This window comes from Anopheles bellator, chromosome 2, assembly GCF_943735745.2.
Source record: "Anopheles bellator chromosome 2, idAnoBellAS_SP24_06.2, whole genome shotgun sequence".
NCBI classification, from domain to species: domain Eukaryota; kingdom Metazoa; phylum Arthropoda; class Insecta; order Diptera; family Culicidae; genus Anopheles; species Anopheles bellator.
Genome location: NC_071286.1, coordinates 71387441 through 71411828, shown reverse-complemented (window position 1 = coordinate 71411828; position 24388 = coordinate 71387441). Strand labels below are relative to the sequence as shown.

At 49.4% G+C, this 24388-nt stretch overlaps 1 protein-coding gene across 1 annotated transcript; it reads right to left on the bottom strand.

Annotated features, from left to right (window-relative positions):
- Window positions 1-228: 228 nt before the first annotated feature.
- On the bottom strand, window positions 229-20228 carry LOC131210796 (uncharacterized). Its single transcript, XM_058204089.1, has 7 exons — window positions 20031-20228; window positions 6372-6580; window positions 5364-5499; window positions 5155-5288; window positions 3869-3991; window positions 3012-3237; window positions 229-518 (listed from the first exon to the last, which is right to left on the bottom strand). Exons 1-7 carry the CDS (start codon window positions 20098-20100, stop codon window positions 310-312), a joined length of 1107 nt encoding a protein of 368 aa, XP_058060072.1. The 5' UTR covers window positions 20101-20228; the 3' UTR covers window positions 229-309.
- Window positions 20229-24388: the final 4160 nt, after the last annotated feature.

Sequence of the window (24388 nt, the reverse complement as noted above, 5' to 3'; positions counted from 1 at the left end):
ATGACAATTCGGTGCAACTGGCGAACCGTATTTACATTGGACGAAAACAATCTCCTCTCCCCAGGACACCGACCGACTGACAGACATTCCATTGGCTTTCGCTTCGTAAGCTCTTTTTTGTCACAGACGACCGGGGAACGAAAAACAGTGCTCCGGCAGCTTCCGGTTGGGTTAGTATTTGGGGCAAGCTGCCCGCCCGGGGCACGTCGCCGCGAGGGATGTCGGGGAAAGCAGAAAACGGAAACCTCTCGTCAACCGCACGGAAAGGGTGGCAAAGGCCCGGTCGTCTCCGTCGGTCGGACCGTCAATTCAGATGGCCACCGAAAGGTCGAACGGCGATGGTAGGCGACGGTGGGCCTCCACTAACTGGCCATTGCGGGAGACGAAGCTCGTGAAGGCAACCGCCGACAGCACGGAAAACACTATTTGCAGGGCGACCGCCAGCGGCCGGCAGGCTGAACGACCCGGGATCCGTACCGTGCGCCGACCCAGGCTGGATGCCGAAGAGGACATGTCTCCTGTGGAGGGAAATTCGGGAAGTGCACGGACAGGCATCAGTGAGAGCAACAAAGCGGGAGATGCGCCTCGAGAGAGGCTATGAACCGGGAACAATGATCAGTGGATCGTATATTGAGCCAAATGTACTGTACGAAATAAATATTTTCATTACAATTTAGTGGAATACTTGTCGAAAATGTAGGAGAATAATGTTGATAATAATAACGCAATAAGCCACTAAATTTTCTAAGTTCTCGGAATGTTAATTCAGCACCGGAGAAATATTCAGCATCTCGCCGGGTATAACATGTTTCAGCTGGGTCCAGCGACTGCTTCCGTTTGCTCGTTCTGGTTGGACTGACCCGACCAATGGAAACTAACTGTAACTGGTCTATTGAAATAAATTCCACATCACACAGATATTTAAAACAAAAGAACTGCATTCAACTTGCAGGTTACAGCGTCAAAAACAAACATAATGCCATCATAAAATATTGTGCGAATTTTGACATGACAAGACAGAACCATTTTCAGATCGTGCCATTCGAAGCAACGCTTACCGAACCATCCGAATTTTCGTGGCCCCAATTCCAGCATACCAATTGTGTCGCTATTTTACTACCATCCGGTCAACATCTCGTTTCAAATCACTTTTGACTTTTGGGAATTTTAACCGCCCTGATGTGAACGCCACCGAGCCCGTTCAGTGCCCGTGGTTCCCGTTTCAGCGGTTCGCGAATATTGTGGCGCACTTTTCTAATCATTCGGCGTACCGCAGCCTCACATTCGGTTTGCAATATGCTGTCAACATGGTGTTTCAAAGGGGGGGCGCATAGGCAAATATGAAAATCATTACACTAAAAGTTCACCGCACGGCAACAGGATAGTTCGCCGGTAACAAAAGTTCAGCCCTTCGCTTCGCTTTTGCGGGGCGGCCCAGTTGACATGCCAACGTTTCATGTCGAAAAAGCCGGTCGGCTGACTCATGAAAGGCCAACTTTCGAACCGAGAATCACAGGCGATGACGGGTGACCCGTGATGCGGCCCATTTCCGTCGATTGCTGACGCCGTCTCCGTAGTAATGGATACGCAAATGTTGGCCTCTTGCGCCTCCGGTCCAGTGATGGACATTTTCCGGCCTGCCGGTGCCATCAGCTGCAACGGGGTCTGATGGCATGACGTGAAAGAATGGCACCGTTTATGAACATCGTATAAAAACAAACTCCGAACTCTCTCCATCCCGGGAATTCACCTTGTGGCTGTGGACCGACGATATCGATTGCTTTCAGTGGATTTTGTCAACCCCTCGATAGGTGGCCGGTAATTGATGAGTGGCATCACAAAGACAACTTCATGCAACAGCACGCAACTCCACCATCGAAAGGGGGAGAATCGATATTTTAAATCACGTGTCGCCTTTCATCGATCCGACCGGGGTTTGATAAATAATGCAATAATTGCTACGCCGATCGACCACACGTCTACAGCGAAGAAATCGCTAGGCCACAATATTTTATGGTTCAAAGAAATGTTACATTCGTTATCAAAATTCCACTTATCAATGTCAGGAGTTGAATATCGTGATTGGAATATTATACTGGCATGATTGAGCGATAATAAGCGTGCAATATTGTGGCCATTGACAGTTTATGCGTTGGGCACTTGGGGAACAAGCCAGCCAGTCTGACGTGACGTTTGCCTTTCTTGTAGCAAATTATTAGTTTTCGAAGCAACAAGTCATTCCCCAAATCACTAACCTGCCCAAGCCACAGGCAATGGAAAACTACGTACTGACCCGAAACCGCACCTAGAAGTGTCGAAGCATGACGAATAATAATGACCCCAAAAACCCTCTCAGTTGGACCACTGGAAAGAAAAGAGCCCCATCACTGCACAGTATGAATCGCAAGCAATGAACTGAGGTTTCTGCATCCACCTGCGGCTGCGTATGCAACTTGTTTTCGCAAGTGAGCTAAAAGATCCGGATGCTCGGAGCGAAAATGAAGCTACAAAACATTCGTTGGCATGACACCGTTTCCGGGTCCGGGAAAGATGTTTACGCAAGCCACGTAATAACATTTTCTTTTTATGCCGACTTAAAACATGGTGGGGTTGGTGAGTTGTGGGCCCCTGGCTTCCGTGCAGTGGCACGTCCGGCATCGGCAGGATGTTAGATGGCAAGGATGAACGATAAACAAACTGCGAATTGTTATGCTGACCGAGGGCACCACCTGATGGTAACAGTCACCCTCGTAAACCCGTAGTTCAAATGCTTGGACGGTGAAAGTATCATGAAGGTGCAGTTTTAGAGTTTAACGCGAATGTATAAAGTTTTTAATAAAATTAGCATAAATGAAATATAGTAAGTGAAACCCACAAAAAAAAGGTTTGCTTAAGTGGTAGAAATCGGGGTACGAAAGTTTCCAATTTAATTATTCATTTGCCGGATTAAATTAAAGTACTAAAAGCAAGTACTAAAAGGCTCAATAATAATTCATTCGAACCGAAATTACCTTGTATGTGCGTCATGTAGGCGTCGCTGTTCTGATTGTCAAAGTCACTGCCGTCGTGATGGTGATAGGAAGACGCCGACGACTGGTCGTAGCTCGTGTGGACGTAGTTGACGGGATTCGGGCCGACCGGAGCGGCCGAGGCCATCATCAACTTTGGCCGTTCATCTTCCGCCCACCGATCGACACGCTGCTCGTACACGTCGTGAATTTTCGCCACGCAGCTGAACTGCAGATCGAAGAAGCAGAGCAAGGGAATGAGAATGAGCGGAGACGACTCGGCGGCCCGAAGGAACCAGCAGGGCTCACTTTATGTCGGAACCAATCGACAGACTAACGAGTTGAAACTTTTTCACCAATAAACCAACGCTGAACGCTTCATCGACTGCGCCAATGTAAACTGTGTCGTCGGCCGTGTTCACGGCAGGAACTTGTCGCTGGACTTGGATGGAGCGCAGGATCCGCTTTCGCCGGAACGACTATTTATCTAGCACCAGTGCGTGCACCACCATTTAAATATTAAAAGAGCAAAAATTCGAAGCAGCACTCCGAAGCCAATCACCGGCGTTTCCGGCGAGAGATGAAAGTAAAAATATCAACGCAAACTCTGGCAACAACTTGCCATCCGCTACCCACTAGGCTTCCGTTTGCTGTTGCTCTCTGGCGACAGCGCTTCAGTGTTTATTTCCGGCAAACAAGTGTTCCGGCCCACCCCGGAAGCGTGAAGCCAGCACTTGGAAAGTGGTAAACAGTTCCTTAACATCGTTTTGGTGGGAGCTGGGAGCATCGTTTCCGACGGAGGGATATTTTTAACTTGAAAGAGGGAACCATCTCAAACATTGAGCGCTCCGCGTACTCACCTTAAGCTTGCTGCGGCCCATGAAGTAGTGCGAAAGGTGATAAAATATTCCTAACGTCGACGTGTCGAGGCCACTGCGAGGGTCCCTGTAGACCGGGTACTGCACGGTGTACGATGCATTCACCTGGGAATGGTTTCGATGCATCAGCATTTCTCAGCAGTATTCCCCTGCGTAATCCTCGATCGAAATATCACATCTTGCGCGGGGCCAAACGTTTCCCGGGGACAAATTATGGCAATACATCAATCAATCCTTTCAATCAAACTTATGATTGAACACGATAAATCTAGCGCTCCATCCAGCCGGCAGCTGCAGCTTTCGCAACCGTCCCACAATCCCGGACCAGGACAGAACATTCCATTACGAACCGGCTTGGACGGCCCGGGGCGTGTCCGGTTGGTCCGGGGGTTGGTCAAATACTTAAACATAAAATCCTTTCTCAACTAGCCCTCGACAACGTGGGCTACTTAAAAGCCATACCTTGAAACGACTCAACTCAGAGCCTTGTGTCCCTTGTCCCAACGGGCAGCCAGTGACTTTCTTGCTCCTGCCCAGGGCATCCAACGGGTCACCCGGAAACTGCCTGGCACTCGGGCTCAACGATTATCCAACCGGAGCGGACAGTTGAAGCAAACAGACCGACCGACCGTCTGGTCGAGCGAAAAGCATCTTCCAGGACACAGACCAGCCTCCGTCCCCCTACCTGTGGGTGGTGTGTTTGCGCGCCCACCGACAACCGGAACTCATCAGAGCCCAAAGGCACCAGCGCAACATGTAAGAAGGAAATGACAAGTTTATGGTGTAAATAAAATACAAACTGGCCGCAACAAACTGTAGCTGGCTTACGGTGGGATTTGGATTCGTAATGCTGGCCGGAATTACTATTGCTACGACGGGCTCCGAACCGGCACCGAACCGGTCCGTCGAAACTTCGAAATCCCCTCAGTGGTGCCTTCCAACACACCAACAGCGTGTTGCTCTTTCTCTCACTTATTTTCTATGCGCCTCGCTCTCTGCCAGTCTGTCCGCCAGACACAGTGAGCCAGTGATGACAGGGATTTGTCGACGTCGGCGAGCGCAGAGTGATATTTCGAAGGATTAAAGTTTTAATTAAATACATGAAACGATTTCCCATGTTGATTGAATTTCCGATCCCCATGCCGGAAATGGCTCCGGAGCCACCGGCCGGGACGTCACTCTCCGAGGCACGGCTCAAAAAGTAAGACGACCCGGCCCGGATGGGAGCCTTCACTGGGGACCGAGCCGAAGTCCTGAGGCCGCCGTACCTTTTTGTCATCCAGCAGCCAGGTCAGGTTGGCGGCAGGCTTCGAGTTGTAGGACGTGCAGTTGCCGGCCACCACATCACCTATCCGGTAGAACGGTTTGATGCCGGTAATTAGTGGCTTCGTCGAGGGAGTGTCTGCGGAGAGAAGAACAACACGTCGTAAGTGAGAAGGGGAGGAGGGGATGAGGGGTGCTCCCTGGCCACACTTACCGACGACCTCCATCTCGCTGGAAACGATCATCGTGTCGAACGAGGGCAGGTCGGCCGACACCTCGCAGCTGTACTTCCCGGAAGCGCCCGATTCCACGCCGACCAGCGTGAGGTGACTTCCGTTCGATAGAGGGCGCTGTAAGTGAAAAGTTGAATCTTTATTGGACCTCCCCGCAGGCCGGCCAGTCGATAAATAACATTTACTGGCCCCATTCATCAGGTATGTAAATGGACTGCGCAGAGCGCCACGGTATCGTTGGCCCCCCAAGCCCTAATTGCAGTCATCCGCAAATGGGAACATCAAACAATTGCACTCCATCGCTAGTCGCGCGCCGAGTAAGTCTGCCGAAGGCGTTTTTGCGGCCCCGATCGAGTGAATAAGTGAACGACTCCTGGCGGCGGTGGCGTGTAATGAGCGCCAAGAACGCCTGTCGCACTGCCTGAGACATTAATTAGGAACAGAGCATCAATCACGCCGCGAAAGATGAGACCAGAGAGCGGCGTAAATGGAATCACAAATTTAGCACCCCGCTCCAGTTGCGAATGCGATTGCGGTCTTCGAAAACCGGGTCGTGGCGGTCGCTGTATAACCCGATTTCCGGATGCGGCCACTAATTGTCTGCCGCACCGCGAGTGCCTCGACTCGGCCTCGCCAGTCGATTCTGCATCGTTAATCAGCGGCCAGGATGCCCGGGTCTGTGCGGTGCATCCTAAAACCCGAACCGCAGTCAGATCGCAGGCCAGAGCGCGCACCAACGCGGCCCAACAAAGAAATGATAATTATAATCCGCGTAGCGTTACAAAATGGCGTGACGTGGCTCGGGGATGGCAACTTTGCGCGGCTCGTTCGCCGGATAAGAAAACGACCGCCATCAGCAGTCACAGGCATCATCAGCAGCCAGCCAGCGTCACATGCATTCCAGCCAGCCACGGCGGCTGCCACTCCGACGAACCACTGGCTGGAACTTCCGGTTCCGGTTGAGCGCGCGCCTCGGCACTAGCACTTACCTCCACCGTGAGGCCGGCGACGGCGAACGATTTGAGGGCGGGAATTTCCTTGGGCGTGTAGCGGAAAAACTCCCGCTTGCCCTTGTACCACTTGACGGAGTACAGCTCGGCGCCCTCCATGTCGTAATGGCAGATCAAATTTGCATTATCGCCCCGCCGGATGGCAACCGGAACGCTCACGCGCACGTCCTTCAGCGTGATGACGAGATCTGAAACGGATCACAACCGGGAGCGGGGTTAGTGGTCTGGCAGGGACTGGCTGTTCGATCGAAGTCAACTGTTCCGTCGATTGGCAGATGGCGTCCTTTTTACATCAACACGAACACTATGAATATATGGACTCCGCTTCCGGAACACAGAATCTGTACGGCGTGACTTTGGCAATTTACTTGAGGTCCTCAATTAATCCATCAACCGAACTCTTCTTGCAGTTTATCTATTTAATTACTACCTAGATGAGGCGAGTTACGCTCCTATTTATCAAACCAAGTACAGGGTCTGCAGTCCTTCCTGACTGTGGCTCCTCTGTACGCTCCAAAAATCCAAGGATGACCAAGATTTATACTACCGAACCTTGTTTACACTTCATCGATTGCACTCTACCGGAATTGGCCTTCCACAGCCAAATGCTGACCACAATTACGGTGATCCTGAAACCTTCCATACGTAAAACTCCAACTTTTCATTGATTTTTTGGTCAGATTTTAGAACCACGACCCAGCTGGCCACCAGAACGCTCCGGAAAAGCTACCCGGAATGCCCACATTCAAAAGTGCCTTGCAACCCGGACTTTGGAGCCCTTTAAGCGGCAACTGAACCAAAAAACACAAGGCGACAGTAAAACTTTGCTCGCAATCAATGTAACAAAGTTCTCATTAGCTCCCGGATCGTGTTCACGGCGGCCCCGGTCTTTCCCCGGGTCCCCTAAATTCTTCAACTACCAAAAAGGTGGGGGGGTCCCATAAAGAACGCGGCGCGACTGTTTTTGCCAGCCCCTCGTTTCAAGTGTAATTACACACCGTTGGAAAGTAATTAAATTTTACTGTTACGCCAATTCGATGGCGAAAGTCTGTTTTTAATCGACTGGCCACTTGTGTTTGTAGAGGCCATTTTTCTCGCTCGTCCCGCCGCGGCAATAAGCTGCACCGGGAGGAAAACAAACAAGCAATGCTTCGCACGAGAACCTACAATGTAGCCGACGGATGTTGGACCAATCCTTGGGACGCGTTCCATCAAGCAAAAGGCACGTTTAGTGCAGGGAGCAGGTTTTGTGCCGTTGAAACTAAAATCAACTCCGAAGCCGGCTGCACCGGCCATTTGCAACGGCGTTTGCGCGAATCGAACGACGAACAACAAGAAGTTTGTCTTTCACGGGATGCGGCCGGCCTCAATTAGGGGCCCCACTGGACCATCAGATCGAATTTCGTCCCGTCACCGATAGGCACCCAATCCAAAATGACACTGCCAATTACGAGCGATCTCCACATGTTGCACCGTTGAGTGCTGGGCGATTGGCGCATAAATCCGGGCGCACATGACAATAATCGCGCCCCACGGACTCAGGAAACGTCATCAGGAAAGGGGGCGCCCGGATAATGGTGCCTTGGTGAATCTTGCTCGAGTGCCACGCTTCCGGATTGCCTCAGCATCGTGGCCTTTCACTTGGATCCCGCCCAACAACTGTCGAGTGTTCGGTTCCGTTCGGTGGGCCAAAAATTGATAAAATATGTAGCGAGCAGCGCAGCCCCATAAAGCGGCCCTCTTTATGGGTCCCGACATTTGCTCCTGGGCCTCCTGGGGTGACAATTCCGTGGTGACCACCGGAAGAAACATGTCGGCGACGAGTATCGACCGCGAAAGTGTAAACTGTTCTGCTCGATTTGCCACCCGATTTGTGCCGGGTGTCCTGGTGCCCATTTTCCGGTTCCCGTTTTTTGGCACACAAAACTTTCGATCATTAACGGAACATTATCCTCCATCGGCCGGGGTGCCGTCGAGTAGCTGCGCAGCGCAAGCTGCTTCAACACACCCGGAAGCATCCTTTTAGCATCGCCGGCCCCGGTGCCGGCTTACCGGAGATGAAAGTTAACATGTTAAAAGTATCGGAGATTTGGGTCAACGAGAACTTAGAAGAAGAGAAGAACGAAGAGAGAGAGGGAGAGAGAGAGAGAAGGAGACCGAGTGGAACAAAAACAACACGAGCCTTAACTATGAGCTTAAAAAGCCATTATCCTTACGGAGCCCCGTCAAGGAGCTCGACCCGGAGTACCCGACGGAGTGTACTTACCGCGCCAGTTCTGCCGCCGACCGGGCGCACACTCCTTCGGAGGACGACTTTCCAACTTTTACTTACGCCCTAAGAAAACTCACACCCAGCGTCAGAAAAAGCGACCTGCGAAAGAACTTGACACCCGAGAACTTCCCGTGCGGCGGTATCGATGGCGCGACTTCTATAGTTTTCCGAGACTCACGCCACTCACTGCAGATAAATTAATGGATGAACTCAGTGATAGCGGCTGCGCCGAGTACGGCCGAGGGGCCGCGTCCTTCGGCTGCTGGAGCATGCAAATCAGCAAATGAATCGAATCGACTTAAGGCCCTCGACAAGGACCGCTCCGCTCCCGGGGGCACGCCGTTTATCGCCAGAAATTTATGTGTTTTTCGCCAAGATTTATAGGCATTTTGGAGTAATTTGGTGCTCGGACCTCGCGGACTTTGGGCACTCTCCAGCGCGTCGCTCGGCCGCTGGATGGGTTCCAATTGAAATATGTTTTTCTTGGGAGTCCCGCTGATTAGGTAGTGAGAATTGATTAAAACTCTGTCCCTGGATGGTTGTCCGAAAGAGGGCAAGTTATTTCCCCCTTTTAATATTCAATCACCGGCGCCAGAAGGAGTGGCCCGGACCGGATTAGTGCCATCATTTCGATTGTTAATCGCTGGTTCGTGGCTTAACCGGTACTTGGCAAAACTTTGGCCACGACAGCACGTGAGCTCGGCTCGGGAAACTAACTCCGGTCGGCTGCTGAAGGCTTGATTTACGAGTGAAGTAAAAATGAAGCAAAACATGAGCCCGAGAAGGAAGTGCGCCATTTGTTTTACGCTCGAACCTTTCAAAGTTTCGTTTCCGTTTCATTGGCCACCGGGGTTCGGTGCGACGGAAAGGGTAGACCGCGGGCGCGCGCTCGCAAGGTTCACGATCACGAGTTGAATTCAATTTGTTATTTCGCTACGGTTACTGACAGGATATTAGCAGTCAATGTTGATAAATGGTTTTTAAGTTTATCGATTACCGAGCATTTTGTTTTCCCTCTTTCGGACCACCCGACGGTGTAGCGGAGCATAACGCCAGGCATTAGCAAACCCACAAAACGAAGATATCAATCATATTTCGCTATCGTTCATCGTTGCTCGAGCGCACTCATCGTTCCTCATGGTTCCTCGATAAACTACACACATACGCACGCACGTACCCACACACGGCGCGGTCATCCTTTTTCCCGAGCTCGAGGTCGGCAGTGTGGTTGGGCCAGCTTCTATGCTGGAAGTTTTCCCCCCCGTAATCGTACACAGCTCAGGTGGGAAGACCCCACCGAGAATGGGCTGGGAAATTTTCGAAACCACATGAAAGATTATCCCTGACCGTCGCTCCCTGTGTGCCTTCAAAGGCACTGTGGATGAATTAGATTAATGTGCTCTTGCTCGGTGTATACACTCCGGGACGGAAGGCCCCGGCCTGTGGACCGTTTCCGTAACCATAACTATGTTTGTGGTTGGATGATTGAAAAATTCAAAGATCCGTTCAGCCGGCCCGGGCGAACGGAGGATCTACTTCAAAGCTGTTCCGGAACTTTTCCTAGTGGCATTTTTGACCACCCGATCGCCGGGCCTCCAAACTTCTGGCTAATGAACTTTCTCTCTCGAAAGCCCTGCTGTCGATGACTTGCAAACAATCGATACTGCAGCATAGAGTTATGCGAATCGGGCGCCGAAGGGCGAAGTTCCTACCCAAAATATCAATCCACTGGATCAGTCGTCTCTTGCACAAAGGTCACTCTGGAGCACTTTGAACACGGTAGCTGCCATGCTTTTGAGGTCCCCGCTTTGGCATGCCAACGATAATTAGGGCACACAGCACAAAGCTTCATCAAAAAGTTGATAAACTCGGGTTTGTGTGTTGTTTCGGGAGTCAACAATTTAATGTAATATGTTTGGCGGAAAGTTTAGTAATATCTTTGGCTGGCACCAAAACTGGAACTCCACAGTTTTTTTTTTGTGTTTTTTCCGTTCTCTACAAAATGGGAGAAACTTCATCCGAAGCTGTCGGATTCAGTTCCGTCTGGCCGTCGGGTAAACAGCAGGTAAAGTTTCTACTAGTCAAAGGCATACACGCGTCTAGGCTACGCGCCCCATACGATCAAAGCCCCTCCGTCGGTGGCTCCGTGAAGGGTAATGGCCAAGGCTAATGCAATTATTGCCCGAGTCTCGTTTCTTTTTCCGCTCAAGATAAACAAACATATCAAGAGCGTTCCAGCACACACCGGTAAGCGAGTCTTTACTCTTTCGGGCCAACTTTATCATGTCAACCTGTCCTGCTCCCGAGGGCAACATAAACTTGGGAGCATACGTCTGGCTCGTTCAACAGGATCACGGAAGGATTTCCCGACCCCAGACAGGGGCGCATACTTTTGGAACAAAAAATTTCCCCATCTCGATATAACGGCCACACGCTTTTAAGGGAGCGCCCGGCCAGGCGGTCCCATTTAAGCGACGCATTCAATTAAACGATGATCTTGCGAAAAAGCAAGTTTCACACAACAAACTTAATTCACCGCGCAACATGTGCTGAGAGTCAATCGAAGGTTTCGTTTCGAAGTCAACAACAACAACGATTCGCAGCACTTCATTGAATCAACAACTGTTGCCGGCAAAAAAAAAGATACACCCATCAATATGACTCTCCGCCAGGATGCTTCTCATCTTTTCGTTTTTCTTACGGCTTACGACGAAAGGAAAACGATGATTACTTTCCATCACACGCGAGCAACTGCACTCGAGTGGCCCCTGCAAGGCCGAGCCGAGCGTGCCGAGGGAGCAGTAGCTTCTGGGGCAACCCGACCCAACCCGACTGACGGCATGGAAAGGGCGGAAAATTCATTTCCCATGCTGCCAATTTTTCTTACCGATGATAAATATTTACCGCTCATCGTTTCGATCCTTGCCCGGAGAACCGAAGGGAACCGAAAATGGGGCCACCACAATGCATAAAGAACGATGTTTGTTTTGTCACCGTGATTATGTTCCGCGCCCTTGCTTTCGTTCGTGACGGGCTTCGTGAATCGCGTAGCGAACTCACTCACTTTTTTAGTGTCCCGCTCGTCCGTACCCATTTTTAGGATTTATTTTTGCGAATTTACAACTGCGCACCGGAGTCGACTGAGGACGAGTTCATTAATAGGGGACGGCCGATTAACGGGCGGATCGATTGTCGCCTGTTTTAATGGATCGAAACACACGCGGCCATGAATATTTATTACTGAACCCAAATGAGCTGTTTACGGTTTGATGTTCCCGTTCCCTGTGGCCCCCACGATTTGCCGTCGTTGTTGGCTCAACAAATCATTTCCTCTGCAGGATGGTCAATAAAAAAAATCGGTCACCAATCGAAAATGGTGCACCGATGTTTGCTCTATCGGTGATTAATGGGATGAATGCGGGTTCTTTGTGCAAACAAGTCTGCGACATAAAAATGTGTATGCTAAATAATAAAAAATCAAATGAAACCTATTTCGGTGAGTAATTATTACTCGATACATGTGATGAAATACATTTAAATTTTTTTTTTAAATAAAGCAGAACAAATAGAGAATAGTGTAGATCATCTGAAGAAGCAAACCGACATTGATCGAATGGCATTACAATGAATTCGTGAAGTCGTGAACTTCAATTGCGATGCGGTGCAAAGATGCCGGTCAAGCAATTACGATCCTTGCTCACTGATTATTGCCATCGAAGCCGTTTTCTATATAATGAAGTTCGCATTGTAACACAATGAAGCTTACGGCCAACCAAACATTTGCTGCAGCGAATAAAAACAAATCCTCCCAAATGTCAATAACGCCATCCGCTACCGTCGTTGCAACGTGCGGTGCACCGATTCGATCTCCACCCGATTCATGTTCCGGCCAGGCCACTTCCGGAAGTGTAACGATAAAAGCTAAGCCCGGGCACGGGCAATTCACCAAACATAACATAAAGCACGACACCCAGCGGACGGAAACAACACACCGTGGCACGCTGCAACAACATAAAACATTCCCCCCCGCCCGTTTTTTGCGGCCACCAACCAAGGGCTAAAGTTTGGCACAACAACGTGTGTACGTGCGGCGCATATCGACCACCCTCCCCGGCGGGTTGCCTGAGCTCCGAGGAATAGACGAAACGGCTGCCAAATGGTCGCCCGTTACGTACGGTCCTGTGGTCGGTTTAAGTTGATCGAAAGTGAATTTCGTGCTCGTGGTGAAGAACGGGACGCGTTTTTTTTTGTTGACGCGCCGAACTGAAACAGAATGCTAACTCCGTGCGAACGAGAGTTCCCTGAAAAGTCTATTAAGATGAGAAATTGATAAGCATACATCAGGCGGCGAAGAATGGCTTACGGAAAGCATATGCAACTCGCGCGGCGTGGCGTGCATCGAGTGTTGACCGAGCGGGGTTTGATGTTCCTTTGGCGACGGACCGTGTGGAGTTTAATGAAGTTTAAAGGAGGTTCCACCGGAAGCTCATTTATGTGCCGATCGCAAGCCACGGGTCGGCCACCGGCAAAACGGTATTTCGAACACGAAACGCAAGCGCAACAAAAAAAGTGGACCGACCGCAATTGCTTTTCCCTTCGATCGAACATTAATCAGCATGGCAAACGGTGGGTGCGCTCGCGTTTTACAATTATTCCACGGTTTAACGCTTGGCTAGCATATTTATTCACCTTTGCCTTTGCGTTCGTTCCCATTGCACGTGCTCTCGTGGGCACGATTTCTTCCGCTGCTGCCGGAGGCGGAATAAATTGAATGTAGAAAATTATTAGCGTCAGTGTGCGGAAGAAAGAAGGTAAATTACTGCTACACATCGGTTACACCGAACGGTTTTTTCCCCCGGTTTTCGACAACATCAATTTGTCTTATTGATTTGCTTCAACAGTTCGTTCCGATGAAAAATGGAGCCCACCGTGGAGATGTATTCGGCTTTCAATCAATGGTTTCATGGAACTGAAAGCTGCAGTCAGTGTGTTGTGGTGTGAAGAATTCATCTAACGACCACTAAACTAACGAACATTAAAATCGACTCTTATAGAGTTCCAAACTATTACTTTCCAGCAGGCGCGTTAGATGGTCCAATTCAAATTGCCTCTATCTTTAAGTAGCTTTTCATTAAATCCCCCAATTCACCGTTACCAATCAGTACGTGCTTCGTTAATCCGTCGCTCCAAGACAAGGATTAGCTACTCTCTGAAGTTTGTCACTGGCATCCCGAGCATCGTCGCTTTAACGACATCCCACCATTCCGTCAACCGCCAGCATATGGTTTACCTCCCGGTCGGTCTAAGCGGTCGGTCTTGCCACCGGAGGGCAATAAATGAAGGACGCTCCGAAAAGTCGGCCACGACGAATCAGTAGCGTTTTATGGTGAGGAGATAAATTTTCCCCATCACTGCATTGCGCTGTCCACTTATTGGAGTGGAGGGTCGTTTCGGAACACGCTTAAATACAGTTCCAAGTTTGCACCGGACTGCAGCAGCGGGCGGCCCGGTGCACGGTGTTGTGGGCCACGAAAAATGGGTCTGAAGTGAATTTAAATTAATTTAAATTAGATTTCGCTCGTGCCGCTCTGGATTGCTTAAATGCCGCCCTTTCGAACCACTGGCGGTCGGGGGTTTTCAAGGATTTTTTTTGGACGTCCTTTTTGCCAGAGTCGTCCTCTTTCGTTGGCCTTCTTTCTCTCCCTGTCTCTCTCTCTCTCTCGGTCACTGCATCAGGTGTCGGACCTCGATTTGTTGCATTCCTGCGATGCTCCGGAGCACTCGTTGTAAAAGGAACACTTTCTTTGGCGCAGGTTGTGTGCCCTTTTTGGCAGAAACGCCAGTCCCGTCGGCCGGTTATTTATCGGCCTTCTTTCGAGTCACTCGTTTCGGTGACCGTTCATCGTTTCTGTGGCCCTACGTGGAAGTGGAAATTCAATAGCTATGCTCGGAGATGCACATTGGGTTAAATTGTACGATTCATTTGAATGCGAAAAGAATAAAGTGAACAGAGTGATCGATTAAACGTTATCGGTTGTTTAAATTTGGATCTTTGAAAGAAAGCTTTTCTTCTGTTTGAACAACACATACCAAAACATGCAAACAGGATGGCTCCAAGCAGCTTAGGACCGACCAAGAGGAATAATCTAAAAGAGATAAACTTTTCCCTGAATGGCTACAACATTTTATAGTTTTATTTCCCATTTCGCACGATGTAAATTCGCCCCACTGTGCCCTCCTATTGCCGCTCGTACCCCGTTTTCTGTTACAGATAACCGACTTCTTTGGCGTTCCGCCGACTTCCCCGATCCCCTGGGCCACTGTGGCAAGTTTCTTTCTCCCCATAAGAAACCCGGCAGCTCGCACCACCATCAAATGCATCTCGCCAAGGAACGCCTCGGGCACGTTTCGGTGGCCGTGTAATTGAATTTAAGCAAATCGCGAAAAACGGAAAGCATAACCAGCACCAGCACCAGCAGCAGCGACGGCGGCAAAACCTTGGGTCGAATAACAAAACTCCTTCGGGAAAGCGCTCGCCGCCGGAAGCCTTTCTTGGTAGCCCCAAGAACCCCAAAGAAGGAATGTGTTCATTTCGCTCGAGTTGTTTTTGCGCTTCCTTCGCTGCATCCGCCGGTGGCCAGCTGCACCCACCCATCCATCCATTGACCATCTGGTCCGTGTCCGTGGGGCCGCGGTGAAAAATGTTCGGATGCAAACATAATCGGTTCGGGATGCGCCGGAATGCGCACAGAACTTCTGGGCAGAAATGCTCAAATTGAAATATAAACACTTTGGCTGCCGCTTCCTTCCAGTTTTTTGTGCGCCCCAGCCCGGCCAGACCTTGGCTGTCGGTGGATGCCGATTTTCGAGTCTTCGGACCGAAAGGAACCAACGCCTTCGCGTTGGTTCAGGATGGTCCCCCCAAGCACGGAGTGTTAAATAGAGCAGGAGCTGTCGGGTTTCTAGCGGAGTAGGCACTTTGTTGGAATGCAGACAGGAAATGGTAGGTTAGAAAAATTTATAGCAGAACTGGTTTCGCTTGGCAAGTCACGTGGTGCGCAAGATGATAACCGCTGGTGATGGAAATAAACAGGATGTCGTTCACAGGACACTTCGACGGAAAGTCGGAAAACGAAACGCAATTCACAGAACTGTGAAGCCCGCGATCGATGGATCGACACGAACGGAGCATGGTACATAAAACATCGAACTTCCCTATCGGCCACGAGCTGCCTTTTTATTCCTCCCAACTTTGCTCGTAATTCAATTATTCATCAATAGTAAATTAATTTCTTTTGGCACTAATTTACAGCTTCAATCAAGGGCGAAGCCCATTCACATGTCTTTCTGGGCGGCACCGCACGGTCGGGCGTTAAATCAAACAAATTTCTGTCCGTTTTTCTTTTGCTCCAGAATAGGCCGCACACACGCGTACTCGCATGCCGCGCCAACACTCGTAAACACTTCAATCAACATAAATTGAGTTTCTGTTGCATTCATGGCCCTGAATCCGGCCGAGGAAAACATATGGCCGTCCCGCGCCGGTTGCTCACGGCTCATCCTTCTCGGTCACATTCCGGTCTAACGCGGAACCAACGTACGTAGCGATGGAACCGGAAATAGCAATAGGAAACCGCCGCGGAAACGATGCCCCCTGCTGGGTGTAAATTTATTTACGATCTCCCGGTCGGTGTGGAATTCGCGAATGAACCTTTGATCGACTACCTTTGACGCTGATACCGGTACTTGGGCCCTGCTGACTAACTGGCTCGGCCGAACAGTGAAACGCATCGAGATTCTTTGTGCTACCACCCGAAAGGTATGCAACCCATTTCCGATCCGTGCGCTCCTGGTGCCAGCCCCACGGAATAAAGGTATCGCCGTGGGAAGTTAATATATTTCGCCCGTGAAGTGGGCTAACGATGGATTACAACCGGATCGAAAGCTCCCACAAAGAGGCCCATCCGCTGGCTGGCTGGCGTAAATTTCGCACGTATTGGGGTGAAAAGATTTATGTTTACACGGTGCTAATGTGCTCCGTACAAATATTTCACTACGACGATGCGATCAATTGTTCCGCCCGGCGGATACACTAATTAAAGCTTTTGTGCGGGAACAGAACCACTGTTCTTTCATCCTCAATAGATTGAATGGAGCAACTTAAACTGTAATGGCAGTTTTGCTTTCTCCAACACTTTAAAATAATTATGATTAAATGGGGAAGACGCTTAGGGTTTATCATTCGTCCGAAATTAACCTTATGTTCTATCTCCTAATGCCTAAATTGACGCAGCGCAGAGTACCTTTGAAGAACCAACTCTGGCATGCAACCACAACGCTTATCCACTCGGAGCAAATCTCCCCTTTCTTTGTTACGTGGCTCAAGAGCACTCCATCAATCAAACATGGCCAGCATGTTCCGCCCTTTGGTAATTTCCTTCGCACTTCGCTCTCAAATCGCTTCGATTGCTACCCTCGTCAGCTTCGATGCTAATAAACATACTCAATCATTTAATTATGCGAAATGTCTTTTAACCTATTGCTTCGCTCTTTGGCAGGAGCACACACTTTTGGCCTCAACAATTCCGCCCTCAAAATCAATCTATTCCGCCCCCGGGGTTCGGCCTACGTTTCAAATCGCTTCGATCGGCCCGCTCCCTATGATAACTTCAAGATTTTTCTACGTTCCACAGAAATCGAATCCAGTTTCGGTTTTCATTTCACTACCTTTCCGGATCCGGTTTGGAAAAGGCCCACGACTTCGTCGGGGAAGATTCAACGGGGGTAGCCTCCCGAACCTTCTGGCATCATTCTCCGCTGTGCCTGTACAGCGAATCAGCGAACCATTCGTGCGGCGACTCAACAGAAAATGAGGCCAAAAATAGGCGAATCATTAATTTTACATTCGATTGACACCGGGTCCCACATTGCCTGTTCACATTCATAACGAACTGATCGATTCGCGGAACCAGATTGAACGCCAGCGAAGATCCGCCGATCCAACCAACGCATATTTATAGCTACCGACTACTGGAGGGACGACATCACCTCCACGAGGGTGGTTTCCACAGCAGATGGTCGAGTGCATTCGGAAAACGAAAAGGTAGCTTCTGGTTGAAAGGGATTTCCATGATTTCGGACGCGAGTTATGTGTGAATCATTACAATAGCCCACGTCCTGCCAACAACATATCGGTCCCATCTTTACTTTGGAAATCTGATAAATTAGCGGTTCTGTGACCATCATTGTCAATTGTGTAAATATAACATTCGTATTATCGTTCGATAAATTTCTAAACGTCCACGGCTAGTCCGTAAACGCCGTACAGATTTTTTTTCGTGTAATTTACCCTCTGAAAGCTTCACTCAATTCGGCCACACGAAACACTATTTTAAACGACTCTCAGAACTGTGCCAATGTGACAGCTGCCTAGTTATCCTAGTAACTTTGGGCAACCATCACTATAGCAACGAAGTCTTGGGAAGTTCGAGGACATCTGCCACCATGGCACAATGAGAGAAAAAACTCACCTCTTTCCACAGCCAACTGTTTTCTTCGGCACTAGGCACTAACCAGGCAAGCTAATGAATTGGTTCGGATTGGTCCTCTTCCGAAACTGACGCCACGTAAAGGATAAATTTGTTCAACCGTCGCGCGATCCACCCAAACAGGTATCTCTGCTGTGTAAAACTGTCACCAAACCAACATGGCTACCATCGTCTGATGGTTGCCACTTCACTATCGGTTCGGCGAATCGATGGAACAGAGATAGAACGGCCAGAAACGGTCGCGACAAAGAAAGGCACTGATAGCTTCTTCGCCAAGTGCTTCACCGGCGTGAACCGAAGCAGCAGCTACTTGGATAGCTGAGATCCAGCATTACACACCCCGATAATATCCTGCGCTATGCCGGGGAAAAAATAGCGAGAAGCTGACAGAGTATCAAAATGTGGCACGTGCGAAACGAATGGAGAACATTCTTTCCAAGCCCTTCCCAGAAGCGCCCGGCATCGTCTGCCCGTTGGATCCGCATTTGATAAAGTAGTACGCTGGAACGGAGACTGAAGAATTGCATCGAGCGAAAGGATCGGGAGCAGACCGGACGACGTCATCGTCTCGAGCCATACTTCCCCACGCAATGTCGAACAGGAATTGGCCACATCTGTTCCGGAGTGAAGCACCACAGCTCCCACACCACACCGATGACTTGGCCGTTACTGACCACAGCGTGACTTCAGCGAAAATAGTCTCCAGAATGCCTGAGAATGGTGCACACACCAATCGACACACAGGAATGACTCAGACACTCCCCGGAGCACGGTGCACAGGAGCCAAGCGCCACGTCGGATTGAAGGAATGCATCACGGTGCCCGGAGCCGTCGGATGAGTAAGCGTATTTGCAATCCACCCTCAATGCCGGCGGAAACTTAAACCGAAAGGCAAGCTTTTCCACCCAAGGGCCACCGAGGCTTCCGATTTAATTGCCCACCGTTGCTCGCCGGACGCCGGCCGGGAACGGTGGAATGCTTTTCTCAAGCATTCCGGCTCTGTCGTGTCGTAGATCCGGCGGATTATGATAAGAAGCGCCGAGTTCTCCGACATTGCTCTTCTGTGCTGCTGCCACTCTGTGCTCTCCAGCGTGGCTACAGAATGGACGAAGAACATCGTCGTCCTCGCCGACGTCGGTCGTTCGTGGCAGATGGTGAGGAGGATAATCCACTGGCGATAGTCCGCGAGCGGTGTCTTGCGGTTGGTGAAACGAGTTCATCAAGATTATTTCATTTTGTCGTTATTGCCGGTTGCCCCATCCCGGGGGCAAGCTACTAGAGCGCTCCTCCGTTGCGCACCGATTTGCAACCGATTGGCAGATCATCATTGTTATCAACCGCCCGGCGGGCTTCCCCGCTGATGCTCGGGACAGCGAGTGGCTTGCCGTGGAAGCAAGTTATTAAATTACTTTCACGGCAGAGCAGCGTCATCGATATCGGGATTGCCAATCGTGCACTGAACCAGAAGGCACACCACGATCCTGGAGCGCCTCGATCGATGGTGTGGGGCCAACCGCTGGGAAATTTGCTGTTAAGTAATTGAAGACACCGTTCGAGTTTCGTTCCGAAGATGCACCGGGCATCTTGGCGGCCAATCTTCACCGGTGAGGCAGACACCGGTGGGTCGTCTTGACATAAATTTAATCGGTTTTGGGCGTCCTGTAATCGTTTGTAATCGAATTAAAGTGTAATAAAGTTGGTAAACTGAAGGCGAATGAAACGCAAACAGTTTGACTCTCTTTAGGCTTGTGGAGAAATTTAGCTAGACAAAATACCTTAAACTAAACACAAGTGGCTTGGTGTTGCCGTAATACTTACCGATCATTGCGATCAGCATCAGGAGAACTAACAGCCGTATATCCATGATCCATCCGCAAAATAGTTTCATCTTTTACCAGAAATACTATCAGAAACCACCGATCGGTTCAGCGATGCTGCCGTTGAATTGTGTTTTACTTTTCGTGAAGTACTTTCAATGCTTTCAAATAACCTATGTTAAGGTATTGTGACGCTTCGGTGCTATGTGGTAACATAGTTGATCCGAAGAACACGCGGAATCATCATGAAAACACTCGGGAAATGTATGATAACACGTTACAGCTATTTTAAGGAAAGCTTTTTATGCACACACTTGGAAGCGATCCTCACATGATCGTTCGCCGGAACTTCACTTAATGATTAGCGACTAAACTGTGCAACTATTAGCGAAAGTGAATTTTGAGTATTCTGAATACTTTACTACAAGCACCACGCCTTCAGACGATGACTATCTCGGGCCTAGTTTCACGCGCACTCAAAGCAAACCGTAGATGGAACCGAACAACCGCTCTACCACATTACAGCTTGAGACTTCGAAGGCGACCGTGCTCGAAACGACGCTCATCATCCGGCCATTAACTGTCAACTGCTGACTTTGGCTCGACGCGATTACATCTCAGCGACGCGCTCGAGTGTCCTTCGGCCGATCGTAGCCGAACTACCGACTGACGAATGGGCGAACATAATCGTGCCACGAAAAAGGACGAACGGATGCCGACCGAGCACATGGTTCGCGTGGCTCGGGCATTGTAAACATAACGAGAGTTCCGTTGGCACGTGGTCCTTTGCGAGGCTCCGCGAGTCACTCGCGAGCTCCGCGAGCGTCAGAGATTTAAATGTCTACTTCGAATGTTGCTAAACCACTTACTGAAGGTTCGTTTAGGTTTTGAACAATCAGATTAGCCATTTTCTTGAATGTATTAATTTTCTGTAATAGGCCAAGAGTATCGCCATGGCCATAGATGAAAAAATGTTTGCGGCACCAGGCGCCTCCATTATACGCTCGCGGAGAATGTAACAATTATTAGTTGGGAACATACTTTTTCCTTTGGCTATTTTTTCCTCATATTTACCTGGTTTCCTACCTCTAATACTTAAGTAATTATTGGCATCATTAAAGCCCCCATTGCAATGAAATTAAAATAAATTAGCCCTTAAAAATTGTTGCAGTGTCTAACAAATCGTAACGATAAAAGGATGCACTCTTCTTTCCAAAGTTTCTTAACTGCTGCCTCTAGCCGTGTACCTGCGGGGCCTTAGCCTCATCGCTGTCGTCGCTCGAAAGCTGACAACATTGGCGATTTATTCGATTGCTGTTTCAGCAATGCAGAGCCCCACATTGAGACTAGAGAGCACTGTGCACAGTAATAAATTACTTATCGTCAGCGTTTTAAAAAAACTTATCCCAGCCCGCCACCGAACCGAACAGCAACAATGCATCGCTGGAACGTTTCTGCTGACAGACAAAATAACGGACACTGTGGGCAAATAAATTGCAAACTCCAGCGCGGCTCCGTTCGGCCATTAAGTTTTCAGAGCGTCACGGCAGAAGCGTTAGAGCACGGCGAAATAACAGTAAGAGTCGGTCCACGAGACCTACAACACTTGCTGATCGACAGGCACATAATTTCGTAAAAGTCTTCCACAACTTTAAGAGTTTAAATGCTTCGCTCTTCAATAAATCGATTCAAATGCGTCCCCGATACCGAAAGGTCTTTACTGACTCAACGAGACCCGCTTTTCCGACACGCCGGTGACGAAAACTAATCGAAAAGATGTGCACAATACGGTTCCGCAGCAATCAACATGGAGTGGAAGTTGTGCATGTATAAACAAATATTCATATTTCACCATAAACTTCCTTCGGAAGATGCGGCTCACGGCAACCCGGGCCCGGCTTGTAGCACGTTTGCGAGATGAATCTGCGCGAAGCAAAAGGAGAAGAAAAACACGAATGTCTGGCGCACAGTCGCTGACTGTTGTTTACACCTTTCTCGAAGAAACTTTCATAATTTTGTCCCTCTTTTCTGCGCTGGGGCGCTAGTAAACATAATACACTATCTTCCAAGACGGCAAGGTGCGCTCGACGGCCCACCGACACGCACGACGAGTCGACCGGGCGCTGGCGCTGAACCAGAAACACATTTGCATAACCTCACACATGCAAATCGGGCCACCTTCGAGTGCCAGCTAGTTTCCGAACTAGCTCCGCAATTTATGGCGAGACCGAAATAAGCGACGTCGCACGAGACTTCTCCGGAGTTCTCCGCGAGGTGACATCCATCGACTTGAAGTGCGGCACTTGCTTTGACTCTGCTGCGTGGCCCGCCAAATTGCTAGTAACATTTCTCGCTTCGACGGAAGATTCAGAAGTCTCTTGGGTTTGCCCGAAGCGGAGCCCAAGCCAGGGGTTCACGAAATACAGATGCTGATGGAGTGCTAAACATTGAGCGTAAGTTATTTGCGCGGATCTGAAGGGGGAACGGTCCACAATGAGCCGTCGGTCCGTCGTTACAGGCAAGTTTGACTTTCGGCAAAGGTACATCGGGCGCGTCAAGTTTATGGACTGATTTTAATTTATGTAAATTGAACGCCACGCAACTTGCAGTGAACCATTAACACCTCGCTTTCTTACATCAGCCCCTTTACTTTTGAAAGGAACTGGATGAAAGGTAGGAAAATGTTTATCCGAGAAAGTCAAACGACAAGATGTTGTGATTTGATGTTGCTGCGAGAAGCAGCCAATATTTTTTTTATGATTACAACACTTACTTCTTTATCTTAATTTTCGCTAAACTATAACATTGCTTCAATCATTCAAATAATGGATACCAAAATGTGAGACGGAAAATACCTTTTTCGCATAACTTTCCACAAACGTCGGACTTCATTTATCGACACGTTAACAATAAAGCGTTCGCCGAGCTCGGATGGCAACGGATAAGGGTTAACGCGTCCCATCAAGATCTTCGAGTCAGTTGGGAACATCCGGCCGATAATCAGTTTCATGTGCGTTTCCGGTCGGCACAACAATAGAGACCCATCGCACCGGGGAGCTGCTGCATCATTAGACACGCACCGACCATTTTGCAGTTTGTTAGTTGCACTAATGCAATACGCAGCGAAACTTGCAGTTCCACGCAAGAACGTAGAACCCTTGCCTTCCTACGCCCCATCGGATGGTCCGAGGCGAATCTTCCGGCGCACAATTACGAAACCGCCAGAGCATCATCGTTCACTAATGCGAACGGAATCCGGGGGGCAAACTAATGATAACTGATGAGCCCTGGCTCCTTTCAAACTCTTATCGCTGTCGAACCTTTAATGGACTTTTGAATGCAGTTTCTCCTCCGTTGCCATCAATTTTATTCAATCGCACACAGATTCAAACGACAATTCTCGTCAGCATATGAAGGCGATGAATGGACCGCATAGGCAACGATCGGCAAAGATGCTGACAATAATCGGCCGCATTCACGGGGAAACAAATACATATTGAAAATTAAAAGGAAAATGCTTTCCCTGCTCAAAGAAAATCGAACGCTTGTTTCTCTTCCACTTGCCCGTCGACACAATCGACCATCGACCTATTCTGATACTGTTTGACTAAGCGAAATCATTTTCATCCCCAAGCTCGTCGCAAATGGAGGAACCGAGTACCCGATACGCCACGCTTATTCTGCGGGCTCCACCGTGTAGCGTTCCGGTAAGCGAAGCATCGCTGCTGCAGAAAAGATCTCTTAGGCCCTAGGACCAATGTGCATTTCCTGCAGCCACCGAAGCTGTTGCTGCCGGTTACGGTGGATCTCGTGGAGTAAAGCAAACAAGTGCCAGCGAACGGCAGAAGCCAGTGGCAACGATGCATAAAAACGTCATTATTATGATGATGGATAACTTGCAAAGATGGATTGCACAATTTGGGTCACCGTTCCATCGTTCTGAAGAAGTCGGGGTCCGGGCCGGCGAAAGGCGAGCCCACCATCGCAGAAACCGTAAAGGCCAAAACTGTCGGCACTGGCGCTGCCACTGCAACCATATGCGAGCATTATGCTAAAACCCGTTGTTGATGTTTCGTTGAAACCCGAGCGAATGGCTGCCTTTCGTCCTGCCCTTTTTCCAGGAAACGACGGAGAAAAATACGTTTACACCCTCTGAAAGCACCTTATGGGTTTTCTTTGGGTTCTACGAGCTTACTTAAAGCATTTCCACCATGATTCACTAACAACAATACTGTGAGGTACAAACACTCGCCAATGGCACAATAGACGGAGGACGGCCCTCTGCACGTAGCGTAACAATGACGGAACTACTCGGTTTCCGGTTAATGTCGCCTGGCAATGTAAGCATTATTATGCGCC